Source organism: Gossypium hirsutum, chromosome D07 (assembly GCF_007990345.1).
Source record: "Gossypium hirsutum isolate 1008001.06 chromosome D07, Gossypium_hirsutum_v2.1, whole genome shotgun sequence".
Taxonomy (NCBI): Eukaryota; Viridiplantae; Streptophyta; class Magnoliopsida; order Malvales; family Malvaceae; genus Gossypium; species Gossypium hirsutum.
In genome coordinates, this window is record NC_053443.1 from 3,744,741 (window position 1) to 3,770,938 (window position 26,198).

General features: G+C 33.8%; 3 protein-coding genes across 5 annotated transcripts; all 3 read right to left on the minus strand.

The window, feature by feature from the left end:
• Positions 1–336: 336 nt before the first annotated feature.
• Positions 337–16,656, minus strand: LOC107953745 (CHD3-type chromatin-remodeling factor PICKLE). 3 transcript variants are annotated; one of them, XM_016889140.2, is made up of 31 exons: positions 16,475–16,656; positions 13,483–13,632; positions 13,049–13,189; positions 12,807–12,961; positions 12,570–12,731; positions 12,077–12,318; positions 11,879–11,974; positions 11,652–11,788; positions 11,359–11,574; positions 11,176–11,283; positions 10,474–10,524; positions 10,259–10,358; positions 9,827–9,969; positions 9,617–9,720; positions 9,290–9,428; positions 9,014–9,183; positions 8,368–8,434; positions 8,159–8,281; positions 7,191–7,300; positions 7,013–7,094; positions 5,665–5,862; positions 5,300–5,450; positions 5,099–5,204; positions 4,917–4,991; positions 4,441–4,502; positions 4,240–4,316; positions 3,889–4,019; positions 2,717–3,092; positions 1,646–1,778; positions 1,203–1,276; positions 337–1,066 (listed from the first exon to the last, which is right to left on the minus strand). In XM_016889140.2, the coding sequence occupies exons 2-31, from the start codon at positions 13,627–13,629 to the stop codon at positions 575–577; spliced, it is 4,368 nt and encodes a 1,455-aa protein (XP_016744629.2). In that variant the 5' UTR covers positions 13,630–13,632; positions 16,475–16,656; the 3' UTR covers positions 337–574. The 3 variants fall into 3 exon arrangements, with proteins under 3 accessions (XP_016744629.2, XP_016744631.2, XP_040953033.1); XM_016889142.2 differs by having other exon boundaries at positions 13,483–13,629; positions 16,475–16,622; XM_041097099.1 differs by lacking the exon at positions 16,475–16,656 and having other exon boundaries at positions 13,483–13,650.
• A 1,795-nt stretch (positions 16,657–18,451) lies between these two features.
• Positions 18,452–19,863, minus strand: LOC107953746 (probable CCR4-associated factor 1 homolog 7). Its single transcript, XM_016889143.2, has one exon. The coding sequence runs from the start codon at positions 19,498–19,500 to the stop codon at positions 18,679–18,681; it is 822 nt and encodes a 273-aa protein (XP_016744632.1). The 5' UTR covers positions 19,501–19,863; the 3' UTR covers positions 18,452–18,678.
• Positions 19,864–23,633: 3,770 nt separating this feature from the next.
• Positions 23,634–26,198, minus strand: LOC107953747 (stromal cell-derived factor 2-like protein). Its single transcript, XM_016889144.2, has 6 exons — positions 25,795–26,198; positions 25,564–25,704; positions 24,756–24,896; positions 24,495–24,544; positions 24,271–24,400; positions 23,634–23,958 (listed from the first exon to the last, which is right to left on the minus strand). Exons 1-6 carry the CDS (start codon positions 25,909–25,911, stop codon positions 23,875–23,877), a joined length of 663 nt encoding a protein of 220 aa, XP_016744633.1. The 5' UTR covers positions 25,912–26,198; the 3' UTR covers positions 23,634–23,874.

Sequence of the window (26,198 nt, forward strand, 5' to 3'; positions counted from 1 at the left end):
TCATATTTTTATTCCTGATCAACTAGAGTGTGGATTTGAACTCAATTTAGACATGAAGATCTTGTCCTTTTTAGTGCAATGCATGAGCGTTGTTGGGTGACATTTGTAGGTGTCACAAAGCTTACGTTATTTTATATATTAAACGGAAAATTAATTCCCAATCCAATATTCTTGAACTATTTTCTAGTTTTTCTTTGGGTGAACTCGGAGGATGTATTTACTGTTGGCTTTCAATGGTATGTGTTCGGACAAATAGTAGAAAACAGAACATTTTTGACAAAAAGGATGGTTCGCTTGAAAGATTATCGATAATTATAAAAAGAAAGACCACATATATAAATATAAATATAAATATATTCAGTTCAGCAATGAATAAGATGTCTTCAAATGTCTACATGTCATGCAGATGGGTAAAGCTTTTAACTAATTAGCTAAATTCTTTTGGGTTTCCTAAATGGATTAGTGCCAGGGAGAACCCTTTTCATCATGTCTAACCGGATTATATAATTAAAAAAGAAAGAGGGTCGATCAAAGTTTAGGCTCAAATCACCTGACCTCTACGCAGCAATGCTTTTTAATCATCCAACAAAACAACCCCAGCTGCTGCTTCAGGTTTCTCGGTTTCAGTTTCAGTTGCCACACCATCACTTTTGCACTCTTCATTCCCTGTTTCTTCCATTATCACGTCATCATTTGTGTTAGTAGTCGTTCCCAAACTTTTTGGGTCTATTTGAGATGAATCTGCCGCATCTGAATCCACTACTCTGCTAACCGGATCCGATCCCTTTGACCCTTTTCCAGTTTCTCCACCACCACCAGCAGGTTTCACTGGTTCAGATTCGCCTGGTGAATCCTCCATCTCAATTTCGGTCACATCAGCAGGCTGTTGGTTAGGTGGTGAAACTGTAGTTGTGCTCTCTGAACCTGCAGCTGTGCCACCTAGAGGCTCCGAGAGTGAAAGAATCCGAGATATGTCCCCACAAGTTTCTTCCAACGAAAGGAGGTTCTTCTTCAAATCAACACTTGATTGATTCTCACCCTGATTCTCCTCCAAGATCTTGCATATCTGCAACAAATTGGATAAAATCAAGAAAGCTTCAAAACACTCGCTACAATTTCCATTTCTAGGATGTTGAACAAAGTGCAACATCCTTTCCACTTGATCTTTGCAAATTCAAGCCCCCTCAAATACAATTATGTACCTTATTGTAATGTTGAGGCAATTCCAATCGATCTGCATCATCATCGCAAGTAGCTGCTGAAATTTCTTCTGAATCTGCACAAGGATAATAAAACCCTAGGAAGAAACTCTTTAACCAACAGAAAACAAGCACATAAGGGTGAAGTAAGGGTGATAGAGGACCAGATATCTCTTTCTTTTTTTCCTATTTTATTTTTTTCACCTTTTTTTTTAAAAAACTTTTAGAGCATTAGCTATCGATATATAATTGTTCTTTACTCAGACACCAGATCATATGGAAAGCAAACTACCTATAGTTAAAAAAGGAAGAAATAGTCACCAGGATGAATTCATCCTATCTTGTATATGACAATGGTACTCATATATGATAATAATCTCTGATATATGGTATGTAGGTAAGAATTTTTCTCAATGAGTTTTATGTTTGAAGAAATTATGGCCTACCGATAACTTCTATTGAAGGTAACGTGTCAAACACTTTTGAAGGCATCTCTTTTGAGCTTGTACTTGGCATGCTAGCAACCTTTTGTGCATTATCTGGCTCTTCACTTGTCACCTCATTTGCTTTTAATTCACCCTAAAAGAAAATTATGGATGAGAACATACTGAAAGTCCATGATCATCTTGAAGTTTATAACAGATTCAACATGAAAGCAGGAGTCCATGGTACAAGAACTACAAGATAGTAGTATGCACAGCCAACAATTGGACGACCAAATGGATTGTCTTCAAATAAATTATGAAAAGCCTTGCAACCTTGGAACACATAAAAAGGACTTGTAAAATGATCTTAAAATACTGACAGCAGTGCAAGAAGTCAAACTATAATTTACCAGAACACACTGCATCAACAGAATTGTACAAGCAGCACTACAGATTACTAATGTACCTGATGAAAGACATGCCGAAGTTTTAATTTCAATTTCAAATGAGGCCAAGATCCCACTTTCAAACTTCAAAGCTCCAAATATATGTCGCATTCCAAAAACCCCATAAATATAACAAAACTCTTTTTATCATGTTTTTTAATGATCATTCGGAAATGACTTCTCAAAATTCAAAATCAACAATCAGTTCAACGGTGAAAAAAAATAAACACACACTACTGGAGTAAAAATTTGGACTTGTTCCTAGGCTCATATTATCATAAGAAAATATGCTAAGGCACCAAACAAAATCCTTGAATGTGTCGGCAGTCTGACTTTTCAAGTGAAAAAACGGTGTAATTAGAAACAGTTCCTCCACCCAAAAAACCCACCTCCTCCATCTAATAAATAGATAAATAAAAGCTAACATATTTCTCTGTTGACTTGGTAGCATTCCTTTTTAATTTTTACTTTTCCTCTTGAAGGCAATATGATATACCTTTCTCCTCTCTTATTAAAACTAAGTCAAAAACTATATAACGCACTACAAGCTTAAAGTTCATAATAATTGCTTAGGCCAGAACTTCTAACCAGGTATTATATCTCGAGCCAGACAATGCCATTGTTCCAAGAAAAGCATTCAACTTACATAGTATTCTTTCTGATACTCAGCATTGAGCCCTTTTTCCAAGAGAAGCACCCTTTTCTTGACATATTCAACCTGCCTTCTCTGCATATCTCTAAAATGATACAAAATGGAAGGATCCTGGTATATTTGTGCTTGGTTTCCAGCATCAGTTGCTCCCTGGCCTACCTCACCTCCTACATCATTCCCAGATCCATTTCCCCGAGTCTGGTTTCCGGTCGATTCTATATTGATCACATTAACACCATATTGCACTTGAGAACCAGCTTGCCCTGGAACAGGAAGATTTATAAAGGGAAGATTAAGCTCTTGACAAATGACCTCCTGAATCGTCAATTCTTTATCATCAACAATAGCCTGCCATCTTCCATACCCATGCCTAACAATCAAATAAGCAAATGGTAAGTAACAAAACATTAATATGATGGCCAATTCAGATCTTGACTCATAGCAGCAGAAGAATCACATTACAGTAGATAAAGAAAGAGCCTACCATATCATGCATAAATTTTATATGCTCTCATGCTTATCATGAATGTATGCAAATTATCACTCAAAAACTTGGACAGATGTCCTTGATTACCTTGGTACACCAAAAGTAAGATACAAAGGAGGAAGCAACTAGCAACGAAACATAAAACACTAGTCCCAGCAAGCTAAATGAAGAAATGTAGCTCCCAAGATATCTTATTATGCGGACATAGAAATATCTAACTTAATGTTGTTCACATGCTTTACTTTTTTTTAACATCTAAGATCTCCCTACCATAAACTACATACAGTGTAGTCACACCATGCAGAGGGCTCACTACGGATAGAGCACATCCATCCAAACTCCAAAATCATCTAGGTTAGAGTTAGATTGTCAACAAAAAGGTATTCCTGAGGCGTCATAGGCATCAGGGTACCCAATTTCATGAGCTTCAAGAGTACAAAAAACAGGCCACAAATTTGTCAACAGAGTGTGATTTATTCCAGAGGAGGATGCACTTTCAAAATTGCACCTCCACAATTAAAAGACCTTTGAGAAATATTGACAGTCAAAAAATATAATTCCTCATTGTCCAGTCACTAATATTTCATCAACTACAAGAAAGGAAAAGGAAAAAGAAAAGAACATAGGAAATATAGGAGCAGCCATTCAGAGTATGTCCAAGAACTTCAGAGATACGTACTTTAGAACAGCACTCAGTAACAACAAATCATGTTCCTCTTTCCAAAATTTCCCACCCTTTAATGTTGGATAGCGCATGATAATATCATCGGTAAAAAGGCGGGTCCCAGGATGTTCTGATGCAGTCTTCACCTGTTATTTCAAATATAACAATATAAAATATTCAACGGACCTATCTCATGGGTAATTTAATTAAAATTACTTTCATATTTTCCATATTGTTTTAGTTTCCCAAAACACTAAAAAGTATCCTTAAAAATGCACAAGGACATTTTATAATTAAACAAGATGAGTTAAAAAATTAATCTCTCTCTAAGAATCAAACTCCAAGAATCCAACTTGGCATGCTCACCTTGTTGCTTACTAAAAGCAGGACAGCTATCCTAACCAGTACATCTTGAATTCTGAGACCTTCTTTGGGAACACCATCTACAGCCAAAGAAATACGTCATAGATCAAAAGCCAAACACCCAGGGAAGAAACCAAAAGTTGAAGTAAAAAAAAAAAAGAAAGAAAGAAAGAAAAAGAATGCCATGCAGCATTGATCAATCACCTGAAAATGTTGGAGATTCGGTTATATCTTCAGAAATATGTGACAAGAAAAGAACACCATAACTGAAAATAAGATAGGAAAAAAAAGGACTATAAATTAACACTTTATACTGTTGTGTTCTCAACATGCAGCAAGTACAACAGGAGAATAAAATCTGCACAAGCAAATTGCAATAACAGACATCGAGACTGGCATTAGAAGAGAATGAGATCAAGAAGGCATAAAGTGTATTCTCATTAGCATGAATTCAAACCACCTCACATTATACGGCACACCAACTGATGGGAAATTAAAAACTCCTCAACCATAATTTATATGCATTCCAATCAGACATGCTCGCAGACCATTCAAACCCAACAGAAAATGTCACCACTAGGAAAATAATAGCTAACACTTAACTATCAAATGTTTAAAACATATACAATATACATACTCTGGCAAGAAATAAACAAATAAGGAAAAGCCACTTTGCATACTCTTTTATTTCTTCATATGTCTTCTGTTTTAAACGAGGTGCAAACTCCTTCCAATCAAAGTCCCCAACCCCAAACCTGATGCAATATAAAATATACCAATCAAAATAACATGATGGGGCATGGAATATTAGGGGAAATTAACTCAATCAAATAACACATAAAACAATCAACAAAAAATTGACCTCATCAATATCTGTACAAATGCAGCCCTCTGACTCTGATTGAAACCAAGCACTCTAAATGACTTTCCTTCACCTTCCATTAGAGGAATTGGCTCCGTACTATCCACTGCAATGATTAGAAATTAGACAAATTATCACAACCATATGAATAATTTATGGCCGTTGAAGCATTAACACCCTTTGAGGACAGGCAAAATATACCACGATTCCTCTTCCTGTAGGGCCTTCTACCAGATTGAGTTCCAGATGAAGTTGTATCACCATCAGTCAGTTCAGCTTCAAAGTTATCGTCCTCACCATCAGAGCTTACATCTTCCAAACCAGCAAGGTCATCTTCTTCAACAGATACCATCTGTAGAAATTTAAAGAGCAAAAGTCTTGGCAAAAAGAATAGAAAATATATCTTCCGAAAGATTATGCTAGAAAATTAGTAAGTACCATGGCAATATTTGTAACCAGAAAATCAATAAGCGGAGTAGACTTATGCTGACTCATGAGACACCTCAAATAAACCAATATCTGACTCGATCTAATTTTGAGTTTTGCCATTATGGCATAATACATACCTGCTTACGGCTTCTCTTTCCTTTTCCCAGAGCATTGAACTCCTCAACTTTATGAACTTCATATCGGTCTCGTAACAACTCTTCCCAGTAACTTGTTCTTTCAGAATTATTCATGGTATTTTTATCCTCCACGGCCACTTTTTGAGCTTCTTCCTCCACAACAGTTTCTGCTTCGTCCTTATATTCAAAATTAGCTACCTGCAGAAAAGAACAGTAGTTATTTAGAGATGTGAGTCTAAAAGGCTGTGACTTCATTTGATTCAACAAACTTGCAACACCAAATATATATTGTCGGCAGCATACATGGTAAAGTTCTCTATTTGGCAGGTCCATTCACACACACAGACCAAGAATGTCAATTACCTAATGATAGGTCAGACTTGCTCAGAACTTTTACCATTTTTTACTTCATACCTACCACTGTTTTAAATGCCATTCATTGAAAATGGCCAAAAATGGATACTCTACATCCAAACCAGGATACGCCCATTTCTTAGTAATGAACTGTCTACAAAGAAAAAACAAGAAAAACCCAATGCTTACGTCAGCTTCTATTTTTCCATTGGAACAGATTACGCCCAACAATCCATGTAACTGACCTTCAAAACTATATTGCTCTTTTAAAATGATGCTGTACGTAACGGAAATACTGACAGATGGTTACCCTGACATAACTGGACCCATGGAGAAATAAACAGCCTTACATATATGGCACGACTATGGTGTTACTTACTGAACTTGGCTGTATTTAAGAAATCAAACATTTGAAAAGAGCAATTGAGTTCCGACAGATGATTACCCTAACATAACTGGGCCCATAGAGAAATAAACAGCCTTAACTATATGGCAAAGACTATGATGGGGTATTGATTAATTCCAAGCGAAAGAAGTCTCTTCAAAGTAAAATACCTTAGACAATTAATTGACCAATCTAACCACTCAAATCCAACACTGAAACCTTCAAGAGCGCAGTCTACTATCATTGCTCTGAATGTTCTATTAGTCGAGATATTATGCAAAATAAAACACCATAAAAGGCAGACTCCACAATTACTAAATTTGGGCACTCCAAAAAAAAATCAATATATTAGGGATGCACACAGATGAAAATTCTATTCTTTCTTCCAAAAAAATGTAAATTTTAAATGTGCTAGATTTGGAATTTTAATGATGAGAATTTCAGTAAACGAAAATCAATTAGCAACATGTATCGGATCATATTAGTGTCAAGCCTCAAGTCGGTTATTCAAGATGCAGTAAGCCATCTTAGTTCATCAGCCAGTAAAAGAAGAATACATAACCAATAAGTAACAGCTAAATTAAAACAAGATATAAAAATAGACAAAACCTTGAATGCCTTCAAAAATCCATCCTCCTCTTCATCATCCACTGAGGCCTCTTCATCCCCAACTTGTTCACGATCAAGTAATCTATCGAAAGGAAAAACAAAACCAAAAAATTAACTTTAAATCTGCAGAGGCCATACATCAATCAAGTTGTAGCAACAATAGTGAATAATAGGTTACCTATCAATAGCAGCAGCATCATAATGAATTTGGCGGGACTTTCCTGCTTCATCATTTTCATCAGCAAATAGTTCCTTTGAGCCATATCTGATGATATCATCTAACTCTTCCTAAAGCAAATAATAACAAATTAAAACTTTAGCTAAATAATTGCAACCTTTTCTTTCCAGAGAGGAAGCAAGATCTGACCATAAACTCCACGTTAGCCTAACATCTACCAATAGACACCAAAAAATTAGACTTCCAAGTTCCATTCAATAGAACAAGTATGAGAAACAGAGGGCTAAAACTTCAAGAAGTCACTCCACACGGACAATTAGCAAGGGCAGCCAAGGACAAATGCATTTCCATAATTGGTTGGGATATCAAACTTCAACCGTGTTGTCATTCTTCAACAACCTGTTCATTTAGGGTTCTTCTAATTTTTCTTCTAAAACCCAGTTTATTCCAACAAAATTATATAGGGAAAAATCCCAAAACTACACATGAACTTTGATCCAATACGCAACAAAATATAGGAATTCTGATTTGGTGCAATTATGTACCTGAAACTCTGATTTTGATTTATTTTTCACATACCACTAACACTATTCCTACTAGGCACAATTTTAAATTTACTTACTGCATACACACAAAAAATATTTATGCAACACAAAAAGAGTTGGATATATTCGATTTTCTATTGTGTACAATTTGAACCAAAACCGAAGTTGATATTTAGAATTGAATCAAAATCAAAGTTTCATGTGTACAATTGCATCAAATCAAAGTTCCCATATTCCATAGCACATTGGACCAAAGCTCATGTGCAGTTTTGAGATTTACTCCAATAATATATGAAAATACCATTTAGAGCCTGATAAGTTAGATCTTTCTTAAACCATGTAACCATTATAACCTCATACCCAGCCCACAAATTAGTTAATTTCTATATCCTTTTATAAACTGCTATGTGATAAAAAAAATACCTGATTAATATTTTGAGCTTTTAGCCTCCCAACAACAAGATGCTCCAAAACCATTTTCTTCTTAGTCATCTGCATCATCCTTTCTTCAATGGATCCTCGAGTTATGAGCCGATAAATCATCACCTACAATACAGATAAAACTCTTTATAGGAAAAAATAAAAATGAGAGAGAATGGCTTGCCTTACAAAATCAAGGAATCAAATTGCACCTTATTCATTTGGCCGAGTCGATGAGCTCTTGCCATTGCTTGTAAATCAGCATGAGGATTCCAATCACTGTAGAGGCATTACCCATATTTTCACTTTTCACTTAAACAAATACCAAAGGGAGCATGTAATATCCCTAAACCTAAACCTTAAAACAATATACAAATAGGTAACAAAAATAGAAGTCATCAAAAAAGGAGGTTTCAACATCATATCAGAGAACTAGTAATAGTTCATCAAATTATAGTCCTTATATCATTTGCTCTACAATACCAGAAACCTAATATGCTGCCACATAGACAATATCAGATTTCTGGTCCTTATACCATTCGGGTAGTGATTACAACACAATGTGCAACATACTGATTTGCTACAACTTTTACATCAAATTCTGGAATTAAGTGCTTTCATCTTCGCGATCTTTATCCATCATCCATGAAAACACTTTTTTACTGCTTTATGCTCAAATCCCAATTGGCACACTAGTTTATCTTAACCAGCAGTCAAGATTTACCCTACTTAAATGAAACAAAGCATAAAACTAAACCAATTGACAATTATGGAAAAAAGCATTTCCATCGGATAAATCTCCCACTACAAACAAATAAACAAAAAAGAAAAGGATATATAAGAGGGTAATTGCTTGACCTGTCATAAATGATAACTGTATCGGCAGTTGCAAGATTTATACCCAAGCCACCAGCTCTAGTAGAAAGCAAAAAGCAAAACCGAGAAGAATTTTTGGCATTAAACCGGTCTATGCGTATCTGCCTCTCAGCTCCACCAACCTTTCCATCTATCCGTTCATATTGCCAGTTCTGTAAAATATACAAGGGGCAACAAGATAATAAGTAAAATTTGTTCATTTATCAGCAAACCAACTATTTAACCATAAAAACATCATGCTAATGCAGATATTAACACCTTGTAAGTACAGTAGTCCTCTAGTAAGTCCAACATGTGCTGGAATTGCGAATATATAAGAACTCTATGTCCCTGCTCTTTAAGCTTTACCATCATCTTGTCCAATAGTTGCAATTTCCCAGAAGACTCCAGGAGCTGTCTGTAGAGCCATACAGAAAAGGTAGAAGCAGAAGACAGGCATTTAATGGATCAATACAAAATATTTTGACTGTCTAAAACAGATATAGCATATAAAAGAATAGTTTCAATTGTAGATTAAGATGAAAAAATTTGGCAAAATTGATAATACATAGAAATTTTAGCCAAAAAACACGAATAAAACTTTACTTGTGAGCTTCATTCGCATCTTCGATAACTGGTTCAACCCCTTCCAACATATAAGGATGACAGCATAACTTCCGCAACTCCATAACCACATTGATTAGAGATATCTAATCCAGGAAAAACATATGTCAGCTAAGTAGTAGGGCAATGCACCCTACTAGCTAAGGGATGCGGGAAAGTGGAGGCTTATTTCATTAAAACAAGTGAGCCTACTTGTGCACCACCGCGTCGGGTAAGTATTTGATAGTTGCGAGTCAGAATTGCCTTGTAATATTCTTTCTGCTTGCTACTTAATTCAACACGTAAAATGAGTTCTTTTTTTGGAGGAAGTTTCTTCATGACATCCTTCTTCACTCCTGCATTCATAAACAATCAGCTAAAGCAAGTCCACAAGAATAAAAATATTTATTCCCTATAAAACAAAAGCAACTGAGTCATAAAAATAATTTTTAAAAATGCGCCAAGGTGAGAGCCTGCATTGCTTTGCAGGAGCAGGCGTTGAACAAACAGTAATGTTATCCGCGGGATACGAGGGTATTGAATTAAAGCCACAACAACATAGACTACATTCTTCAGACAAGTTAGAACAAAGAAGTAACTAAGCAAGAGAATAGTGCATATGATCCTATGTAGTAAGATATATACTTCTAAGGAGATGTGGCGCCAACATTGTATGAAGCCTGGAAATCTGCTCCTCCTGACTAATATCCTTAAATTCCTCCTGGAACTCCTCCAAACTTCCAAACTACACATAGGTGAACCAAAAAAAAGTTTTAGAAAATGCTCAAAAATCTATAAAATCTTCCTGCAACTCTCCTTTATTGAAAATCCATATTCCATAGAAGTAAATTGACACTAACCTTTCCAGCATCAAGAAAGTGCATTAGCATGAAAAGTTCATCCAGATTGTTCTAAAACCAAACAGATTCCACGAGTAAGTCATAAATCATAATATTAAACATACAGAAGTATGTGTGTATGCATATTCTGAGAAAATCACAAAACAAAGACAAACTGAAATAATCATAAACGTTTAGAACCAGCAACCACAAAGCTAGAACCAGAACAAACTTGGTAAGCTTCTTGCATCCTTGAGAAAGAATTGAAGAGCAAGTACAATATAAACAGAAACAATGCTATTTAAGGAACTTCTTAATACGAACATTTTAAATCAATTTATCTAAAAACAAATACAAGACGCTGCAGGCGTATTTTAATCATAAAAGTTAGCAACAGCTCTTAAAAAAGTGGCATATGCAGCCTGACTTTATTTCTTAACATCAAATGTTTAAATTCGAAATTTTTCTCTGTTAAGAATTTAATGGCTTTTTAGATAAGAAGATAATCAGAAAATAAAAGAGATAAATAAATAAAAGGCTTGGAAAGCAGCATTGGTCTTGAGATATCAAAAGAATTATGTAGCAAAACATGGTATGAAAAGAATAACATGCAAATAATTGCGCCACTGCTGGAAAGCAAGTCATAACTCATTGGACAAATTTCAATGCTATTTGCGATAGCTTTCAAGATCTCCAATGTAATACCAAAAACAAAGAACAAACCTGAAGAGGAGTTCCAGTCAAAAGAGTGCGGTGGTAAGTGGTATACTGCTTCAATGAAAGAAACAACTTTGAATCCTTATTCTTAAGCCGATGTCCTTCATCAACGATCTACACAATGGATCATGTATGATCAAAAACTCACACAAGAACTACCAAACAGACTCAATGAGCAAAAAGATTTACCATGCACTCCCACATTATTGGCTTCAATGATGCTGTGTCCAAGTTAATCATCTCATATGATGTTAAAAGAACATCAAATTTTATCCTATCTTGCTTGCTTTCACTAACAATATGGCCAGATTTCTTTTTTTTGATCTTCTTGTGACTCTTTTTAGGATGATAAAATTCATACTCCCTTATTACTGCACGAGCTTGAGCAGAGCCTACATACATAACCTGCATCATAGTATTCACAATCAAATAGCATATATTGGGAATCATAACATGTAATTTTATATTTTTCATGTACATACAACATTCATTTGGGGAGCCCATGTTGCAAACTCCCGTTCCCAGTTCCGTAATGTTGATAGTGGTGCTACAACCAAATGAGGAGCAATGTTATCTTCAAAAAGAGATGCTAAAAAAGCAATACTCTGGATTGTTTTACCTGCACACAAACAAGACAGAAAATTTGCAACCCATTATATAAGCTACTCAAATTCCTTCAAAAAGCAACCTGTCTTCAAACAGGACTTACCAAGGCCCATTTCATCAGCAAGAATTACATGTGTTTGTTTGGACCAAGAAAATCGCAAGAAGTTCAACCCTTCAAGCTGGTAAGGGTGCAGCGTTCCTAGAATTCCAGGAAAATGCTGTCAGCAATTAATGATGACCGTGTATGTGTGAGCCTACTCAGACAATTGCCAGATTGCAGGGAAAAAGCATTAGAATGTACCTCCAGTAAGAAATTCAGGACTCTGTTCGTACTGCTGAAATTCCTTTGATTTTTTCTTGGACTCAACAGCATCTCGAAGGCTGCTTTTTTGCCTAGCAGATTTACGAGATCTGGACCTAATTTTATTGAATTTCTCAATTTCAGGTTGAAATGCAGATATGTCTGATTCGAACTCCCAATAACATTCATCATAAGATAGTTCTTTATACTTAACAAGGTACTCCTTCTCATCCTCGTCTCCCCTAAAGAAGTCAGCATACGTAATAGACATACATTAGCTACTGAACCAGAAACCAATGCTCAAAACAGCACACAAAAATACCAAGCCAGATTCACAAACAGTAAGTAAATCAATATTCAGAACTTGGATGATAATGTACATGAGGGTGATTATTGAAATCAAATGATAAAAATCAAGGACATAGAACTATGATTTAAATGTATAATATGCATATGTGTATATACATATAATAAAGTTATTAGATAGGTGAACCTGCAAGCAAGAATTCGATCAACTGTTGTCCACTCAGGTCTAATGGCAACAAAGTCATCTTCAGAGCTATTCTTTGATGCCATTTGTCGATGGAAGTTGTTCACCTTAGTCCTTAAACGAGGATTGGACTTGAAAGCTTTTAGGAACTCCTTCTCAGGTACCCTAACACAGCCAAGTAGATATATAGTTAATGTTTGCTAAAAACATTATTACAAACATAATTAACCAGAAAATTACCAAGTGCAATGCAAATAAGATAATCCCTTCCACTTTACAAGATACTGTTTCACAAATATTTGCTTTGAACCCAACTTGGAAGCATCATTGTCATCAGCCACAGTAGGACGCATTTCGCAATCCAATATCTTTTCAATGTCATTCAGAGGGCTAACCTGCAAGAGAAAAAAGGTAATCCTAAGCTGCTGTGTATCCAATATATAGAGGTATTCGCAATATCAGAAAACACTATTTAATCATACACATTCAGGGCATCTCCAGTTGTTAGGAAGAGGAGGAGCTTTCAATGGAGGAAGTAAACACTTTGGGTGGTATGCATAAGTACATGTTGCACAATTCAAGAGATTCTCAGTCACTCCACAAGCTTGGCATGTGTTTTCTTTCTGTGATTTTAATCATTAAAAGTGGTAAGTGGAAAGTAAAAATCATAATAATAACAACAACAACCATCTGAATGTTCCATATCTAAATTAGAATGAACAAAAACATAAACTAAAGAAAGTAACAGAATGTCAACATTGTTCTCTGCAATTGAGAATCAGCGCTTTTCACAACATAGACTATATAAAGCTTAAATCTGATACAATATGGAAAGGAAGAAAAGTCATCCTAATTAGAGGCAATTCTTTTATTGGAAACATAAAAGCTAATATCACAGAAGCAAAAAGAGGCTAACCGCATCATCCCTGACTATCCTTTCTAACTTCTCTTCAGTTTTACCAGATTTTCTGGACACAAAATCTGCATCATCATCTGATTCATCCAAATTGTAAATTGGCTTTCGATCTGATCTATCCCGGAGCCTCTCAACCAAGCTACTCATCTTCTGCAAAAAAGACAACATATACGTATTTTGAAGACTTTAAAGTAGCAAGACTACTGTTCACCTACATAACTTGTGCAATGCTGTTGAATGAATTAAACAATAAAAACAGAAATTACTAAAATTCACAAGAATGCATCAAACCCAATCTAAAACAAAAACATGGGGATTATTCAAAAACTACATAAGAGATAGAAGGATTGTAGTCTTTTCCCCACATTTTATTATTGAGATGTTATAATATCAATTAATTTAAGCATATCTAAAACAACAAATTCTTGTGTTTCCTTCTTTTACCTTGCAGTACCAAAGCTAGCACCCACTTTTACAAGTTAACCAAAGCAAATCAAGGTCTAAATTTTACCATAAGCAAAATGCCAGATACGGCAAAATTGCAGTCAAAGATTCTGAATGCAATGAATTTGCACTCATTACATAACTAGGTTTCGACCTTCTTTACAGAGAATTTACACTCAATTTCAACTTTAAGTTATAACACAAGGCCAACCTAAGCCTTGCTGTCACTTGAAGATCCTTTCTCTCTTCAGCTTATGAATACTTTATGATCTTTGATGATTCTAATGGTCTCAATCACGTTCTAGTATCAATTATCAGCTTGTGGTATCTTACAGGTACTTGGCTCCTTAGTCATTACCAAGAAGAAATGAAGAATAAGTTTCGAAGACTCAAGGAAACTGCAAAATCTTCAAGATCTTAGTCAATCATATCACATTTAATATAGCTTCATGCATATCAAATGAACTTCAAAGAGAGAACAATTGTAAGAAAGACCAGAAAAAAAGTTTAAAAATAATAATAAATAAAGAACATTGTGAATTACCATATTGAAGATATGTCAAGATTAAAAAAAAAAAACTACCTCCAGATTTTTTAAATACCAAAAAGTTCTTCCAGACTATTTCTTTCCCAGTAAGTTTTCACCAAGAATAAAATTAGATAATTCACATTTAATTAGATTTTGATACTCAAAAATCTTTTTTGAGAAAAAGGTTTCCAGCAAAAATTCTAAGTTCAGTGGCCTTCGTCAGATTGGAAGTACTCTTCTGTTTGTGCCAAAAATTTCTGATAATCTGACATTATGTTGATGCAAAGAAGTGGTTTTTTTGATATATCTTTGAAATGCCAAAAAAATGGCTAATAAAGTCCTCATATTATGATACCTGTGCGCCACAGAGGTGCTAATATCCACACAGAATTGTGCAACTAACTACATACAACTTAATTATCATTTTCAATGCATAAGAGACCTATCTTACTCAAACTCGAGTCTGAGTATCAGATATGGGTATACACCTGGCACAAACATGTTCAGTTTTTTGCTACGGCTTTCCATGTTTTTGGAGGTTCATATCCCCATAACCATGCCCTGGATTGTGTCAGACATGGGTATTCAGTACTTCAAGCAAAATGAAGGGCCAGAGCAACATAGTGAGAGACATACACTTTTGGCTACTGCCATCCCTACAGTTGCACTGGCAGCGATAATATGAATGGATCTCAAACAACATGCAAAACAATGTGAAAATCCTAACACGCTTTACACGAGAATTATTTCGATGCAGACAAAAATCCATAGGGGCAAAAAGTGCAAATATTTATCGAAGTGAGGGGTGAAATTATGAAGAAACACAACTTAGTCAATAAATTCAACCGACATGGATTCGAGCAGCATATTGTTTCTTTAAATCTACTTCTATATATAATTTTTCTTTACCGATCTAAGTACTTCCATAAATAGGAAAACTTCCAGCTCGAAAAAAAAAAAAAAGAGCACACACAACCTTTCATTTAAAACGTGAAACACGTGCTTAAGATGAAATTGATAAAAGGAGTAATTGCTCCCCGCCAACCCACATTCAAAAAAAATGGCAAACCACAAATTAACATAAACGGTCGTTCATGTTCCTTGTCTCATTGTTCATTAAATTAAAAGTGTTCCATGCAAAAAATGGGCATGCACGTCAAACAAAAATGCAGGGACCATACTTCATAAGTGTATTAACTCTCAATAGATCATGATTGTACAAGTTTGTCCAATCATCACAGCCACCTTTACCTAGCACAGGAAACATTGAATGATAAAATAACCTAACAGGCAGAGCTTTCTGCAGCAAATACTACAGGACAACAAAGGAAATGATCAAGGAGAAGAATCACTCAGATCACGATGAAAAACAGTTTAAGTCAATAAACCGGCATGTAGTTTAAATCCAAAAGTGACAAGACACCCTGGAAAACCTAATTGGATAATGGCGCGATAAAAAACTGAGAACAACAATTAAATGGACAGGAGAAGGAAGGAAAACATGCATAGTGACAACATGCAACAACATAGATTAGCTCAGAGCGCCAAATAGATGTTCATAAAGGGGAGATTATAGTTAAAATTTACCCTAGGCGCGGAAGCTTAATGCATATCCACCATCAAACAACTATAAACTAAAGGTTCCATACCTGTTTCTTAAACTGATCCATAACTTTGAACCAAATTTAGCTATAAGCACAAGAAAGCTAGGCACACACTTACATATATTCATATCTTTAACAAATAAAAGAAATAAGAAATGACCTAATTTTCAACCCTAAAAATGAACTTCCAAGCTGACAAGTAAACAAAGTACCAAAAATTAAAGCAAGAATATCTAAGTAAAAAAAAAATCTCAATAGACACACAAAATTCCGTGCAAAAATAAACATTCCCCACTTACAGACCTCGTGGAAGTTAAAATTAAAAGCTCAAATCCCAGCATTCTTCGGCACTAGAATCTAAGAACTGAAATTTCAAACGTTAAAACAAATGTACAACGTAGGCATAGAGAATTACCGAAAATTAAGGGATCTGAACTCCCTTCAAGTACGTTGAAGTAGCACCCGACCCTAGAACCGGAGAGACGGTGGTGGACCGGGTTGGGGGCAAGAGGAAAGTAACGATAAAAAAAATCACCGATACAGTGCAAAAAAAATTAACTTGAACCGCCGGTTTTTATTGGGGCTATGAAGTGACGTAATTACTATGAGGTGCATGATAATATTGATTATTAGGATGGGTATTATTGTCCTTTAATTTGCAATTTACAGGCTGTAAATGACATTTGAGAGGACGTATTTGGCAAATTTTATACAGGCATGCGTTACGTTTTTCTTTTTCGGTAATTAAGGGCAACAAATTGATATGGGTATTATAGTCTTTTCACTTGAGGATGTATATTTTTTAAATCAAAATTTAATGTCAAATGTACTTTTTCTTGTCATTTGAATTTTATTTAATGTCAAATTAGAGAATAATGTGTTTCAACACATTTGAACTCATTACCTCCTGCACTGGCAACAATGTCGATGTCAATCAAGCTAATCGACAGATTTATATTTTTTAAATACATATAACTAATCTCAAAGTAATTTATATATGCATATATATCTCACAAATGTAGACACAAATATACACATATTGAACTTTTAAAAATTATTTATATAGGTTTTATTAGGAAAACAAATGATAAAAAATAACACATTTTGGAATGTAATAAATATTTCCTTCTTTCGATGGATGAGTTGCACTCGCGGGTTTAGAGTATTTGAGCTGACATTCTCTCTGTCTAATCTTGAACTTCTTCATTTTACTTAAACTAACATTATGTTCGTCTGATCTCATTATACATTACGAGCTTTTATCTGAATGTCAGACACAGGAAAAGATGAAAATTTTGAGTTACATTGTTCTACAGAGCTATACTATTGAGTGTAATAGTTAAGGAAAAGTTAGCTGTTAAGAATCTAATTGAAATGAGTTGGGTGGAATTGAAGGCCCTTGCCTATATGGGAATGAAACCGACACACACTTGCCTTTCATGCACATTAAAGAAGATATCACCCTGGATATTTCGAGGTCATAATTGATTATAGTAGTATTTTAGGAAGAACAGGTGTAAGAAAAATGCAAAAAAAGAGATGACACTTGATAACTTCAGCGATAAGTTTTTCCTTGTATGGATGCTTTGATAAGATGAAGCCACTGTATCAACCAAGGCTGTATTGCACAATGCGTTCCGATCTGGTAGAGGCATTACGAGCTTTTCCTTATAAGCATGCCTTGATTCGCCGAACTTACCAGATCCAATCATCCAGCGCAACAGAGCCTGTATTGCACGAGGCATTTCAATACGGTACAGGTGTTGCGTGTGTTTTCCTTAAAAGCATGCTTTGGTATGCTAAACCTACTGGATTTGGTGCAATAGAGACTATATTGCATGATGCATTCCGAGTCGATGCATGTCTTGCAGGCCTTTCATTATTAAGCATGTATCCGATGATGCATTCCGAGCTGGTATAAGCCTTGCAAGCTTTTCCTTGTAAAGATGCCTGATTTGCATAACCTACCAATCCAATGCAACAAAGCTTGTAAAACACACACTTAAAGGGTTACCCCCACACATCAAGTCCGGCTAATCGTGAACGAGTACACAATTTCAAGTATTACTGTTGTAAGAACCAATCATGCAACATTGATATTAACAAGTTCTTAGAAAAAGAGCTTTCAAAACAATATAATACAATACCACCCTATGCAACATCTATGAACTCGAATGCAGAAATCCGAGTACTTCATCACTACTAACTCCCACATCTTCCAGAACAAATTCAAGTCATAAAGTCTCCAAAAGAGATACCAATTTCCAATTGAGGACTTCCAAAGAGAAGTATAATGCCATACAGAAATAATGCTCTTACAACAACAAAAGCTATCTATGGCTAAACTGTTGCATATGTTATAATCATCTAAATAAAACGATTAAACAAGCTGTTAAAATGATAAGATGGGAATTGTTACAATTATTATTGAAACACTAACTGCATAATTTACACTGGACTTTAACTTGAACACCAGTTAAAGGTTTTAGTTACAATGCAAGCAAAAGAGAAAAAGTCACAACTAAATCAACAATCTTTCTTCTTAGGCCAATGTATACAAATAAAATTAAGTCTCACACACTTAGTAGTCTACATCCTTTTTCCCAATTATTTTCTCTTTTAATCCGAATTCTGCCCGCCCTCGACCTCTAAGCCATACAGTACACCTGCATATTTCTGTACTGATTTGAAAAAGTTATCCCTCAACTTCCTAAATGTGCATGATGTGAGCAAACTATCCGAACCAGCTTGATGGCATACACCAACTCTTTCCACTTCTAACAACTCGGCCAGCTTGTTTAAACCACCATGTAGGCCATTGCAGAACTTCATCATATGTTTGATATCGTATACCATCGGAAAATACATTTTGATCAGTTTGAAGAAGCCAGTTTGAGTATCGGGCAAACTCCTGCAGGTCAATAGTTTAAGCAAATACCCGAAATCATATCCGCTATGAAAAGTGACCCAAAGCACATCATCATTCAACACAATCCCGGACGACATCAAAAGCTCACCGAACCGTTTCACATCAATACCTTTTTCATTGTTCTTCTTAAAATCAATCCCACACTGAAGCAACAACTCGATGGAATCACTAACGAAGATATCTTCACTGATATTAAACTCGCGGAAATTGAATTGCCAAATGCAAAAGTTGTCGGTTCCACAAGTGGGAAGATTCCCGTTGGCATCCGAAAAAGTGAGACCTAACTGGATCAATTTCAACATATCCACATTATCTTTCAAAGTTTGGTAGTTATAATCACTTACGTTCTTGAAAGTTCCAACGGGGCGTAGAACAACACCTGGGAACTCAGTATCCATAGCAACATAATTGTAAGTATCAACAATTTCACGGATCAAAACAAACTCTTCTTCTAGATTATCGTTCCAAACTTTTCGAATTTGAACCGAATCACTTTTGGGCAAAACCGACATTCCAGACAAATACAACCAAACCCAGATCTGGAAAATGGTGTCGTTTCGATCTTGAGAGCAGATCTGAAAAAACAAATGCAGAGAAGCAAATAAAAAAAAAAGAAAGGGAAGGAAGAGAAGAGATTTGACCTTGGAATTGTGAAATCGAAAAACAACAGATCTTAAAGAGCTCTTTTGCGAAACAGTGAATCGTGTTCGGGGATTGAGGCGAGTGATTGTGGGTCAACGAATCAGAGGCAAAGGGAAGGAAAAGAGAAGCGGACAAGGCCGCCTAGCCTGTTTGAACCCCCTTTGCTTATGGGGGTCATCTTAAATGACTATAAAAAGGAGAGTGGTTAAAAGGGAAAAGCGATAGGCGGTTTCTGTTTACAAGCTGTTCCCAATACGCCGCCGTATTTGGCTTTGCATTTTTACCTAGCTATTCGAGGGTTTTTTTTGAAATTTAAAATATGTATAGTGGGATTTAAACCCACGCTGATTTAATTGGTAAAATTTTATATTTACCGGTCAAAACAAAGTTTTATTTTAACACGATTTATACATTTTAATTTTAATATGTCTAATTTATTATCTCCGTCCATTGTATATATATATCTATCTATATTTTTAATAAGCCCATAACTAAATTGGTGTAATGAGTCAATTGAATATTAACTCGATTTAAAAAATTATAAAAATATTATTCCATAATTAAAATAAATTATTTATTTAAGGCACTTTAATTTTTCATTTTAACAAAAAAATTAAAATATGCATATGGAGTTTTGAACCCACCCTAATTGCATTAGTAAAAATATATATTTACTACTTAACCAAATCTTTATTTGGATATATTTTATACATTTTTAATTTAATATGCATAATTTACGATATTCATCAATTGTATCTATAAATAACATTTTAAACAATTATAGCGCATTTAAAATTGTTTATATGATGTATTTGTTTGTTTAATTTTCGTTTTACTCTCAATTTAATCTATTTTTATTTTAATAACGGGCATATTTCATATTTTATTATGATTAATTAGTTTCAAGCCATACTTTTTATTATTTATTGTAGGTTATTTTTAAACACGCGTCTGTGATCTAATTTTGTGGTTTTCACATACATACGTGTGTGATAGGATTTTTAGTACAATCAACCACATCTGTAATAGTCCTATTTGTCTTCTTAGATTATGCTTTTTATAGAGAGGTGACTGTTACACACCTATAACATCATTTTATTATAGAGAGATAATTGTTGTAAACTTATCATAGAATTCATGTAGTGAATTTCCATTAAATAAAGAAAGTGTGAATTATGCTAAAAAAAAAAGTGAGAATCAATCAACAAATTTAAAAGTCATATAATAAGTGCATGCATTATTGCTTTTATGCATATTTTATTTTTTCACACGATTAATTATAAAGATTGTAAAACTAATCAATTCAATTAATCAATGTGAGTTATCAAATTAAATTAATTAAATTATCATGAATTGCTAAATTCAAGTAATGAACTTATAAGTTTATGATGTTCCAATTTATAATAGAATATTTAATTAGTAAATTTAATAGTTTATTGAATTGATATGTTTGATTCTCATTGAAGATTGTTTTCATTTAATAAGATACGATTGATAGATTTTTTCACGTGAAATTTATTTATTTAATTGAAATAATATTTTAATTAAGATCATTCTCATTTAATAAATGACAATTAATAGAGTCGCTTGTATGGAATAGTTATAATTTTACTTAAAAATTTAAACAATATGTTATTATAAAAAACTAATTTAATAAATAATGTACTTCATAACTATGGATGTTATTGTTATAAGTGAAAATCTGTTACAGAGAGTTAAAATAAAACTGCAAAATATCAATTCTACTAGAAATTGATTATTATAGCAAAATGTTGTTATAAGATATGGTTATTATAAAAATGCTAAATGTATAATATAAAACTACTATATTATACAAGATATAATAATGGAAAAAAATGATTAAAAATAATTTAAATAATATACTATTTCAATTTTATTAATATATTAAATTTACCATAAATATAAAATATTTGAATTTTTTACCAAAAATAGATATAATATGAATATACAAATTTCTTATAAATACCAACCCTTTTGTAAAACAACATAACTAATTTTTTATTAAAAAATTATAGCCTTTTTTTTTTTATTTGACTATGAGAGAGAATTGTAGTGCCATCAAACATCGAGATGAAATACATAATGCAAATAGATTATTTAAATAAGATTCGCTTAAGTTAAGCCCTTGAATTAAGGAATGATATAGATAAATACATTTCTCCTAACATCAAAGTTAAAAAGGTCGAGAAAATTGTTTCTTCAAATTTAGTTTGATTGACACAGATATTATTGTAAATGTAGAAGGACGTGAGTTCAAGTGTGTTGAAACGCATTATCCATTTATTTATGGGTTGAGGAAATGTTATGAGTAGTTTTAGGCATTATATATTAAAAACAAAACAGATATGATCAAAATTTATAATAAAATTGTTCAAAAAAAAACAGAGAAAAATATTTTGTTTAAATTAAACTTTCATCAATGATATTTGAATTACTAATTAATGATATTTTTTAAACAGTTAAAAAATTCTAAATACTTTTAAAATATTAATGATATAATGGATATTTATTTCTAATAATTAAAATATGTATAAAAACTACATTTAAAAGAATTTTTTTATTAAACCAATTTGATCAAAAAATTACAAGTATATAATCAAAATCACTATACTAAAGACACTAGATCTCAACAATCCAAGCATACCTTACCAGGGTTATCAACATAAACTTGCATAACTACTTTTTAGCTTTCCAACTTATTTTGAAACGCGTTGGTCCGACTTCTAGAGCAAGTTATAATCATTTTACTAAAGCATGTGCAAATAAAAAACTTAAGATGTAAAAAAATAAGAAAATATAAATTGGAAGGTTTTAGATCACTTTTGGCCATGCTTTATTTAATTAGAATGAGAGGGAATTAATTCAAGTAATAGCATTTAACTTGATTTCACTATTTATGAGTGATGAAATTAAGTTGCCATTTGATTTAGGTAGTTGAATGATTCTAAAATAAATTAAAAACTTGAGAATGCCTGGAATATTGTTAGATGAATTTCACTACTCATAAGTGGTCATTCAAGTACGTAACTTGGTTCTGCACCTTAAAGAGCTCATAATCTTTATATTTTAAATTTCAAGCAGATTTGAGATTTTGGGAAATAACAAAAATAATATTTTGGACAAACTTTTGTTAATTTCCTTCACAGAATTTTTTGTCCAAAACTCAACTTAAGATTATTTTCTTTCAATATCTACAGTGATATACTCATTTAAACAATCTAAGAATAAATGCTAATGATGATTGTACTTTCTATATATTTGAAGAATATAGTTTAGTTTGATCAATATTAATATTTTTCAGTATTCCCATGGTCTTGAATCCCTCCCCACTAGTATTCCTAACGACATGGTGCTAGCATTTGACTTTGACCTCTACTTGTTTTGCTTTCGCAAGGCAAACATATTTGTCACTTACTTATAACTTCACGTGATCCGCGTGATGTGTGAGTAGAATTTACCTACTTTTAACTTTGATTTTAAGGATGATATTTGTAAAGTTTTACTTGACTTCGTATTCAACTCTGATTTGAATCTTTTTTTAATGATAAAAAAAGTGTTTTACTTGCGCAGTGTCTTGCATCAATTACTTTCATATAGGATTGAAAAACAAATTCCTAAATAGAAAAAGCAAAACATCATTCCAGATCATGTTATTTGAATGATTACTTGAATAGTATCTAATGTTATTTTTAATTTTTATAATGTAATAATAAACATTTTATATTGAAAATAACTTTAAAATACATATTATTTTTCATTTACTTTAATTTTTTTCTAAAGATTTAAACTTTAGCAAATAATTGTAAAAACCATAAAACAAAACCCATTCTATCAAAATAAAATCTAAAACCCAAACTTAATATGAAAAAAAAAACTAACCAAAACTGAATTGAGTTATCTAGAATAAAAAATTTCAAAAAAAGACTTGACCAAACTGAACCAAACTACCCTCAACCCTTCTTTCCCTTGTTCACACGCACTGTTTAGGAAAATGAGGAAAAGCTGCTTTTTAGTGAAAAAATTAAACTCATGAATACATAGTCTCAACTCTCAAGTTACATAAGCATGCATTATAAAGTACTTAGCAGAGAATTGTCCTGCAAATATACTACTTGATTTCATAAGATGGTTATAGGTACTAAATAAACAGGCACCAACCACCTACAAATCCAAAAAACCCATGTACCTGCTTTTCTGAAGTAGTGATCCGTTAAACATATATACTACTTACTTTCGGTAATGGGGAGATAAACACCTTCTGCAGCCAACCATACATTGTCGGCACGTTTTTCTTGAACACCACAAACCTACACCAAAATGTTGAAATGGTTGAACATACAAACAACTAGCAAAAGCCAACAGGCCAACTGCCTTCACCATTAACAGTTCATTAACAGAAACACGTTTTTAAATTTAGAAAAACGATGAAAAGTAAGCTTTTGCACTCACTGATGAGCTAGCAAGTATCAAATATTACTAATTAAAATACGAGTGGAAGGAAAATGTATTCCTAGAGTGGAATTTAAGAAGGGAATTACTTAATACTTATGATGGACCATAAAGGCACCTGTATTTGTGCTTCATATTATATTAATATTAGAATATTTTTCCATTCTCACCTCTTGCTGTCCACCAGCTATTCTGGCATATTTCTTATCATGACTATGGAGGTAACCACCAGTGTCCACATGTTGAAGCCGGATCTTTTGATCTTGCTTCCAAGTCTTCCCACTTCCCTCAATAATGAGCCTGATGAGAATTGTCCAATAATGAAATACCAGCAAAACAGAAAACCAGAAAAAGATACGCATAAATTAGGTAAAAGGAAAATTTTGGGTCTCACCTCCAGTAATCACCGGTATCTGATTCTGGTTCTCCTCCAAAGCAGCTAACCTACACCAACACCATATGATGAAGTTAATATCACTAAGTTTGTATTCAATGAATAGAAAACACGGGCTTTACTTTTGAAAGTTATTAGTTACCTGTTAACAAATTTAGAGGCACATCACCATTTACAGACATCAATAAATTAACTTAAAAGTTGACAAATTTGAGAAGTTCCAGTTAAGACTGGCTGTTGAAATATGTAAAAGATACTAACCTCTAGGTTTCCTGATATTGGAGATGCATGCAAATGGCTATGCAGCCATTTTCTAGTTCTCATGTGTTGCAACCTAATAATTGTTCCACTAGGAATGGTGTCTCCTTGTTTAGCAGATGTATCAGGTTCAGGCCTAACAATCTGCAAAGCATAATCACAAATTAAATGGGATTATGATGAAATATTTAATATACTCTTATCACACAATTAGTAGAGAAGTTGACTGCAAAATGTAGTAAAAGCCCAAACTTTAATTTAACTTTCTCAAGTGATCACAAACTATAGCAAGAAAAGGAATGTAGAAACCAAAACAAAAAAACTAGCCAGTATAAAAATAGAAATCGCAAAAACAATGGAAGAATTTCATGCTTGAACCATATCATAAGAATTCTAAGTGAAAGACGCAAATAAGATATTTACAGGGTTAATTGTGTCAAAACAAACAAAAGTGACTATTAACTTGGAAATTTCATTGATCCACTGGATTAATCATCAACAAAAGTCCAATCGCAATCAACAAAAGCAACGCTCAACATTTGCAATATTAAGAAATTCTAACTCTAGTTCATCTCATGAATTGCATCAAATAAAAAAAAATTAAAATTCATCATAATTAAATACCAGCGTAATACCTCAATCTCAACCTCCCTAAGTATTAAAGAGCTATTCAGTTTAATAGACTCACTAATCACAATGATACGTGTAATTACAAGCAATTCCTACCGAACCGAATCCAAATCCAATTACATGAAACATTCGGAAACTACTCTAAAACATCTGATAATAGAGATAGGGAGAAAGAGAATACCCAGTAGCTGTTGGAATCATCTACATTAGGAAAGCCGGTAACAGATTGCTGTCCACTTCCAGAACCGTACGGCACATCGTGTGAATGCAGCCTAAATTTCGTTTTCTCGTGCATTAGCTTTAGAACCGTCCCATAAGTAATCTGCTCCCATTCATTTTATTTAATAAAATTAGGAAGCAAGAGATGCTTTTAATTATATAAAGAAATAAGTGAAAATAGAATTTTAAAAACCTCGACGTTTTGGGAGGTGGAGGAGGAGGAGGCGGCGGATGCGGAGGAAGTGGAACCTTGATCGAGATCGAGAGATATAAAGAGGAAGAGAGCGAAACCTAAGAATCCCATCGCCATCAGGAATAGTAATCCGATAAACCAATTCTGTTGCCAAAATGGATAATCAACCGTCGGACTCTTTCTAGAAGGTTCTGTTCGATCTTCTCTGCTCGCACCTGGACTTGAAGAAGGTGGTGGTTTTCTGCGAGAGAGGGCTTGCGGCCCCGACGGCGCCACCGTGGAGGGAACTTTTTTTCAGATCTAACGGAAAGTCTTTAACGGTTTCGTATTTTGAAGGATTTTTAATGGATCTGGCTTGAGACCTGGAAAGAGTAGGTAAAATGGAAAATGGCTTTTTGAGAGGG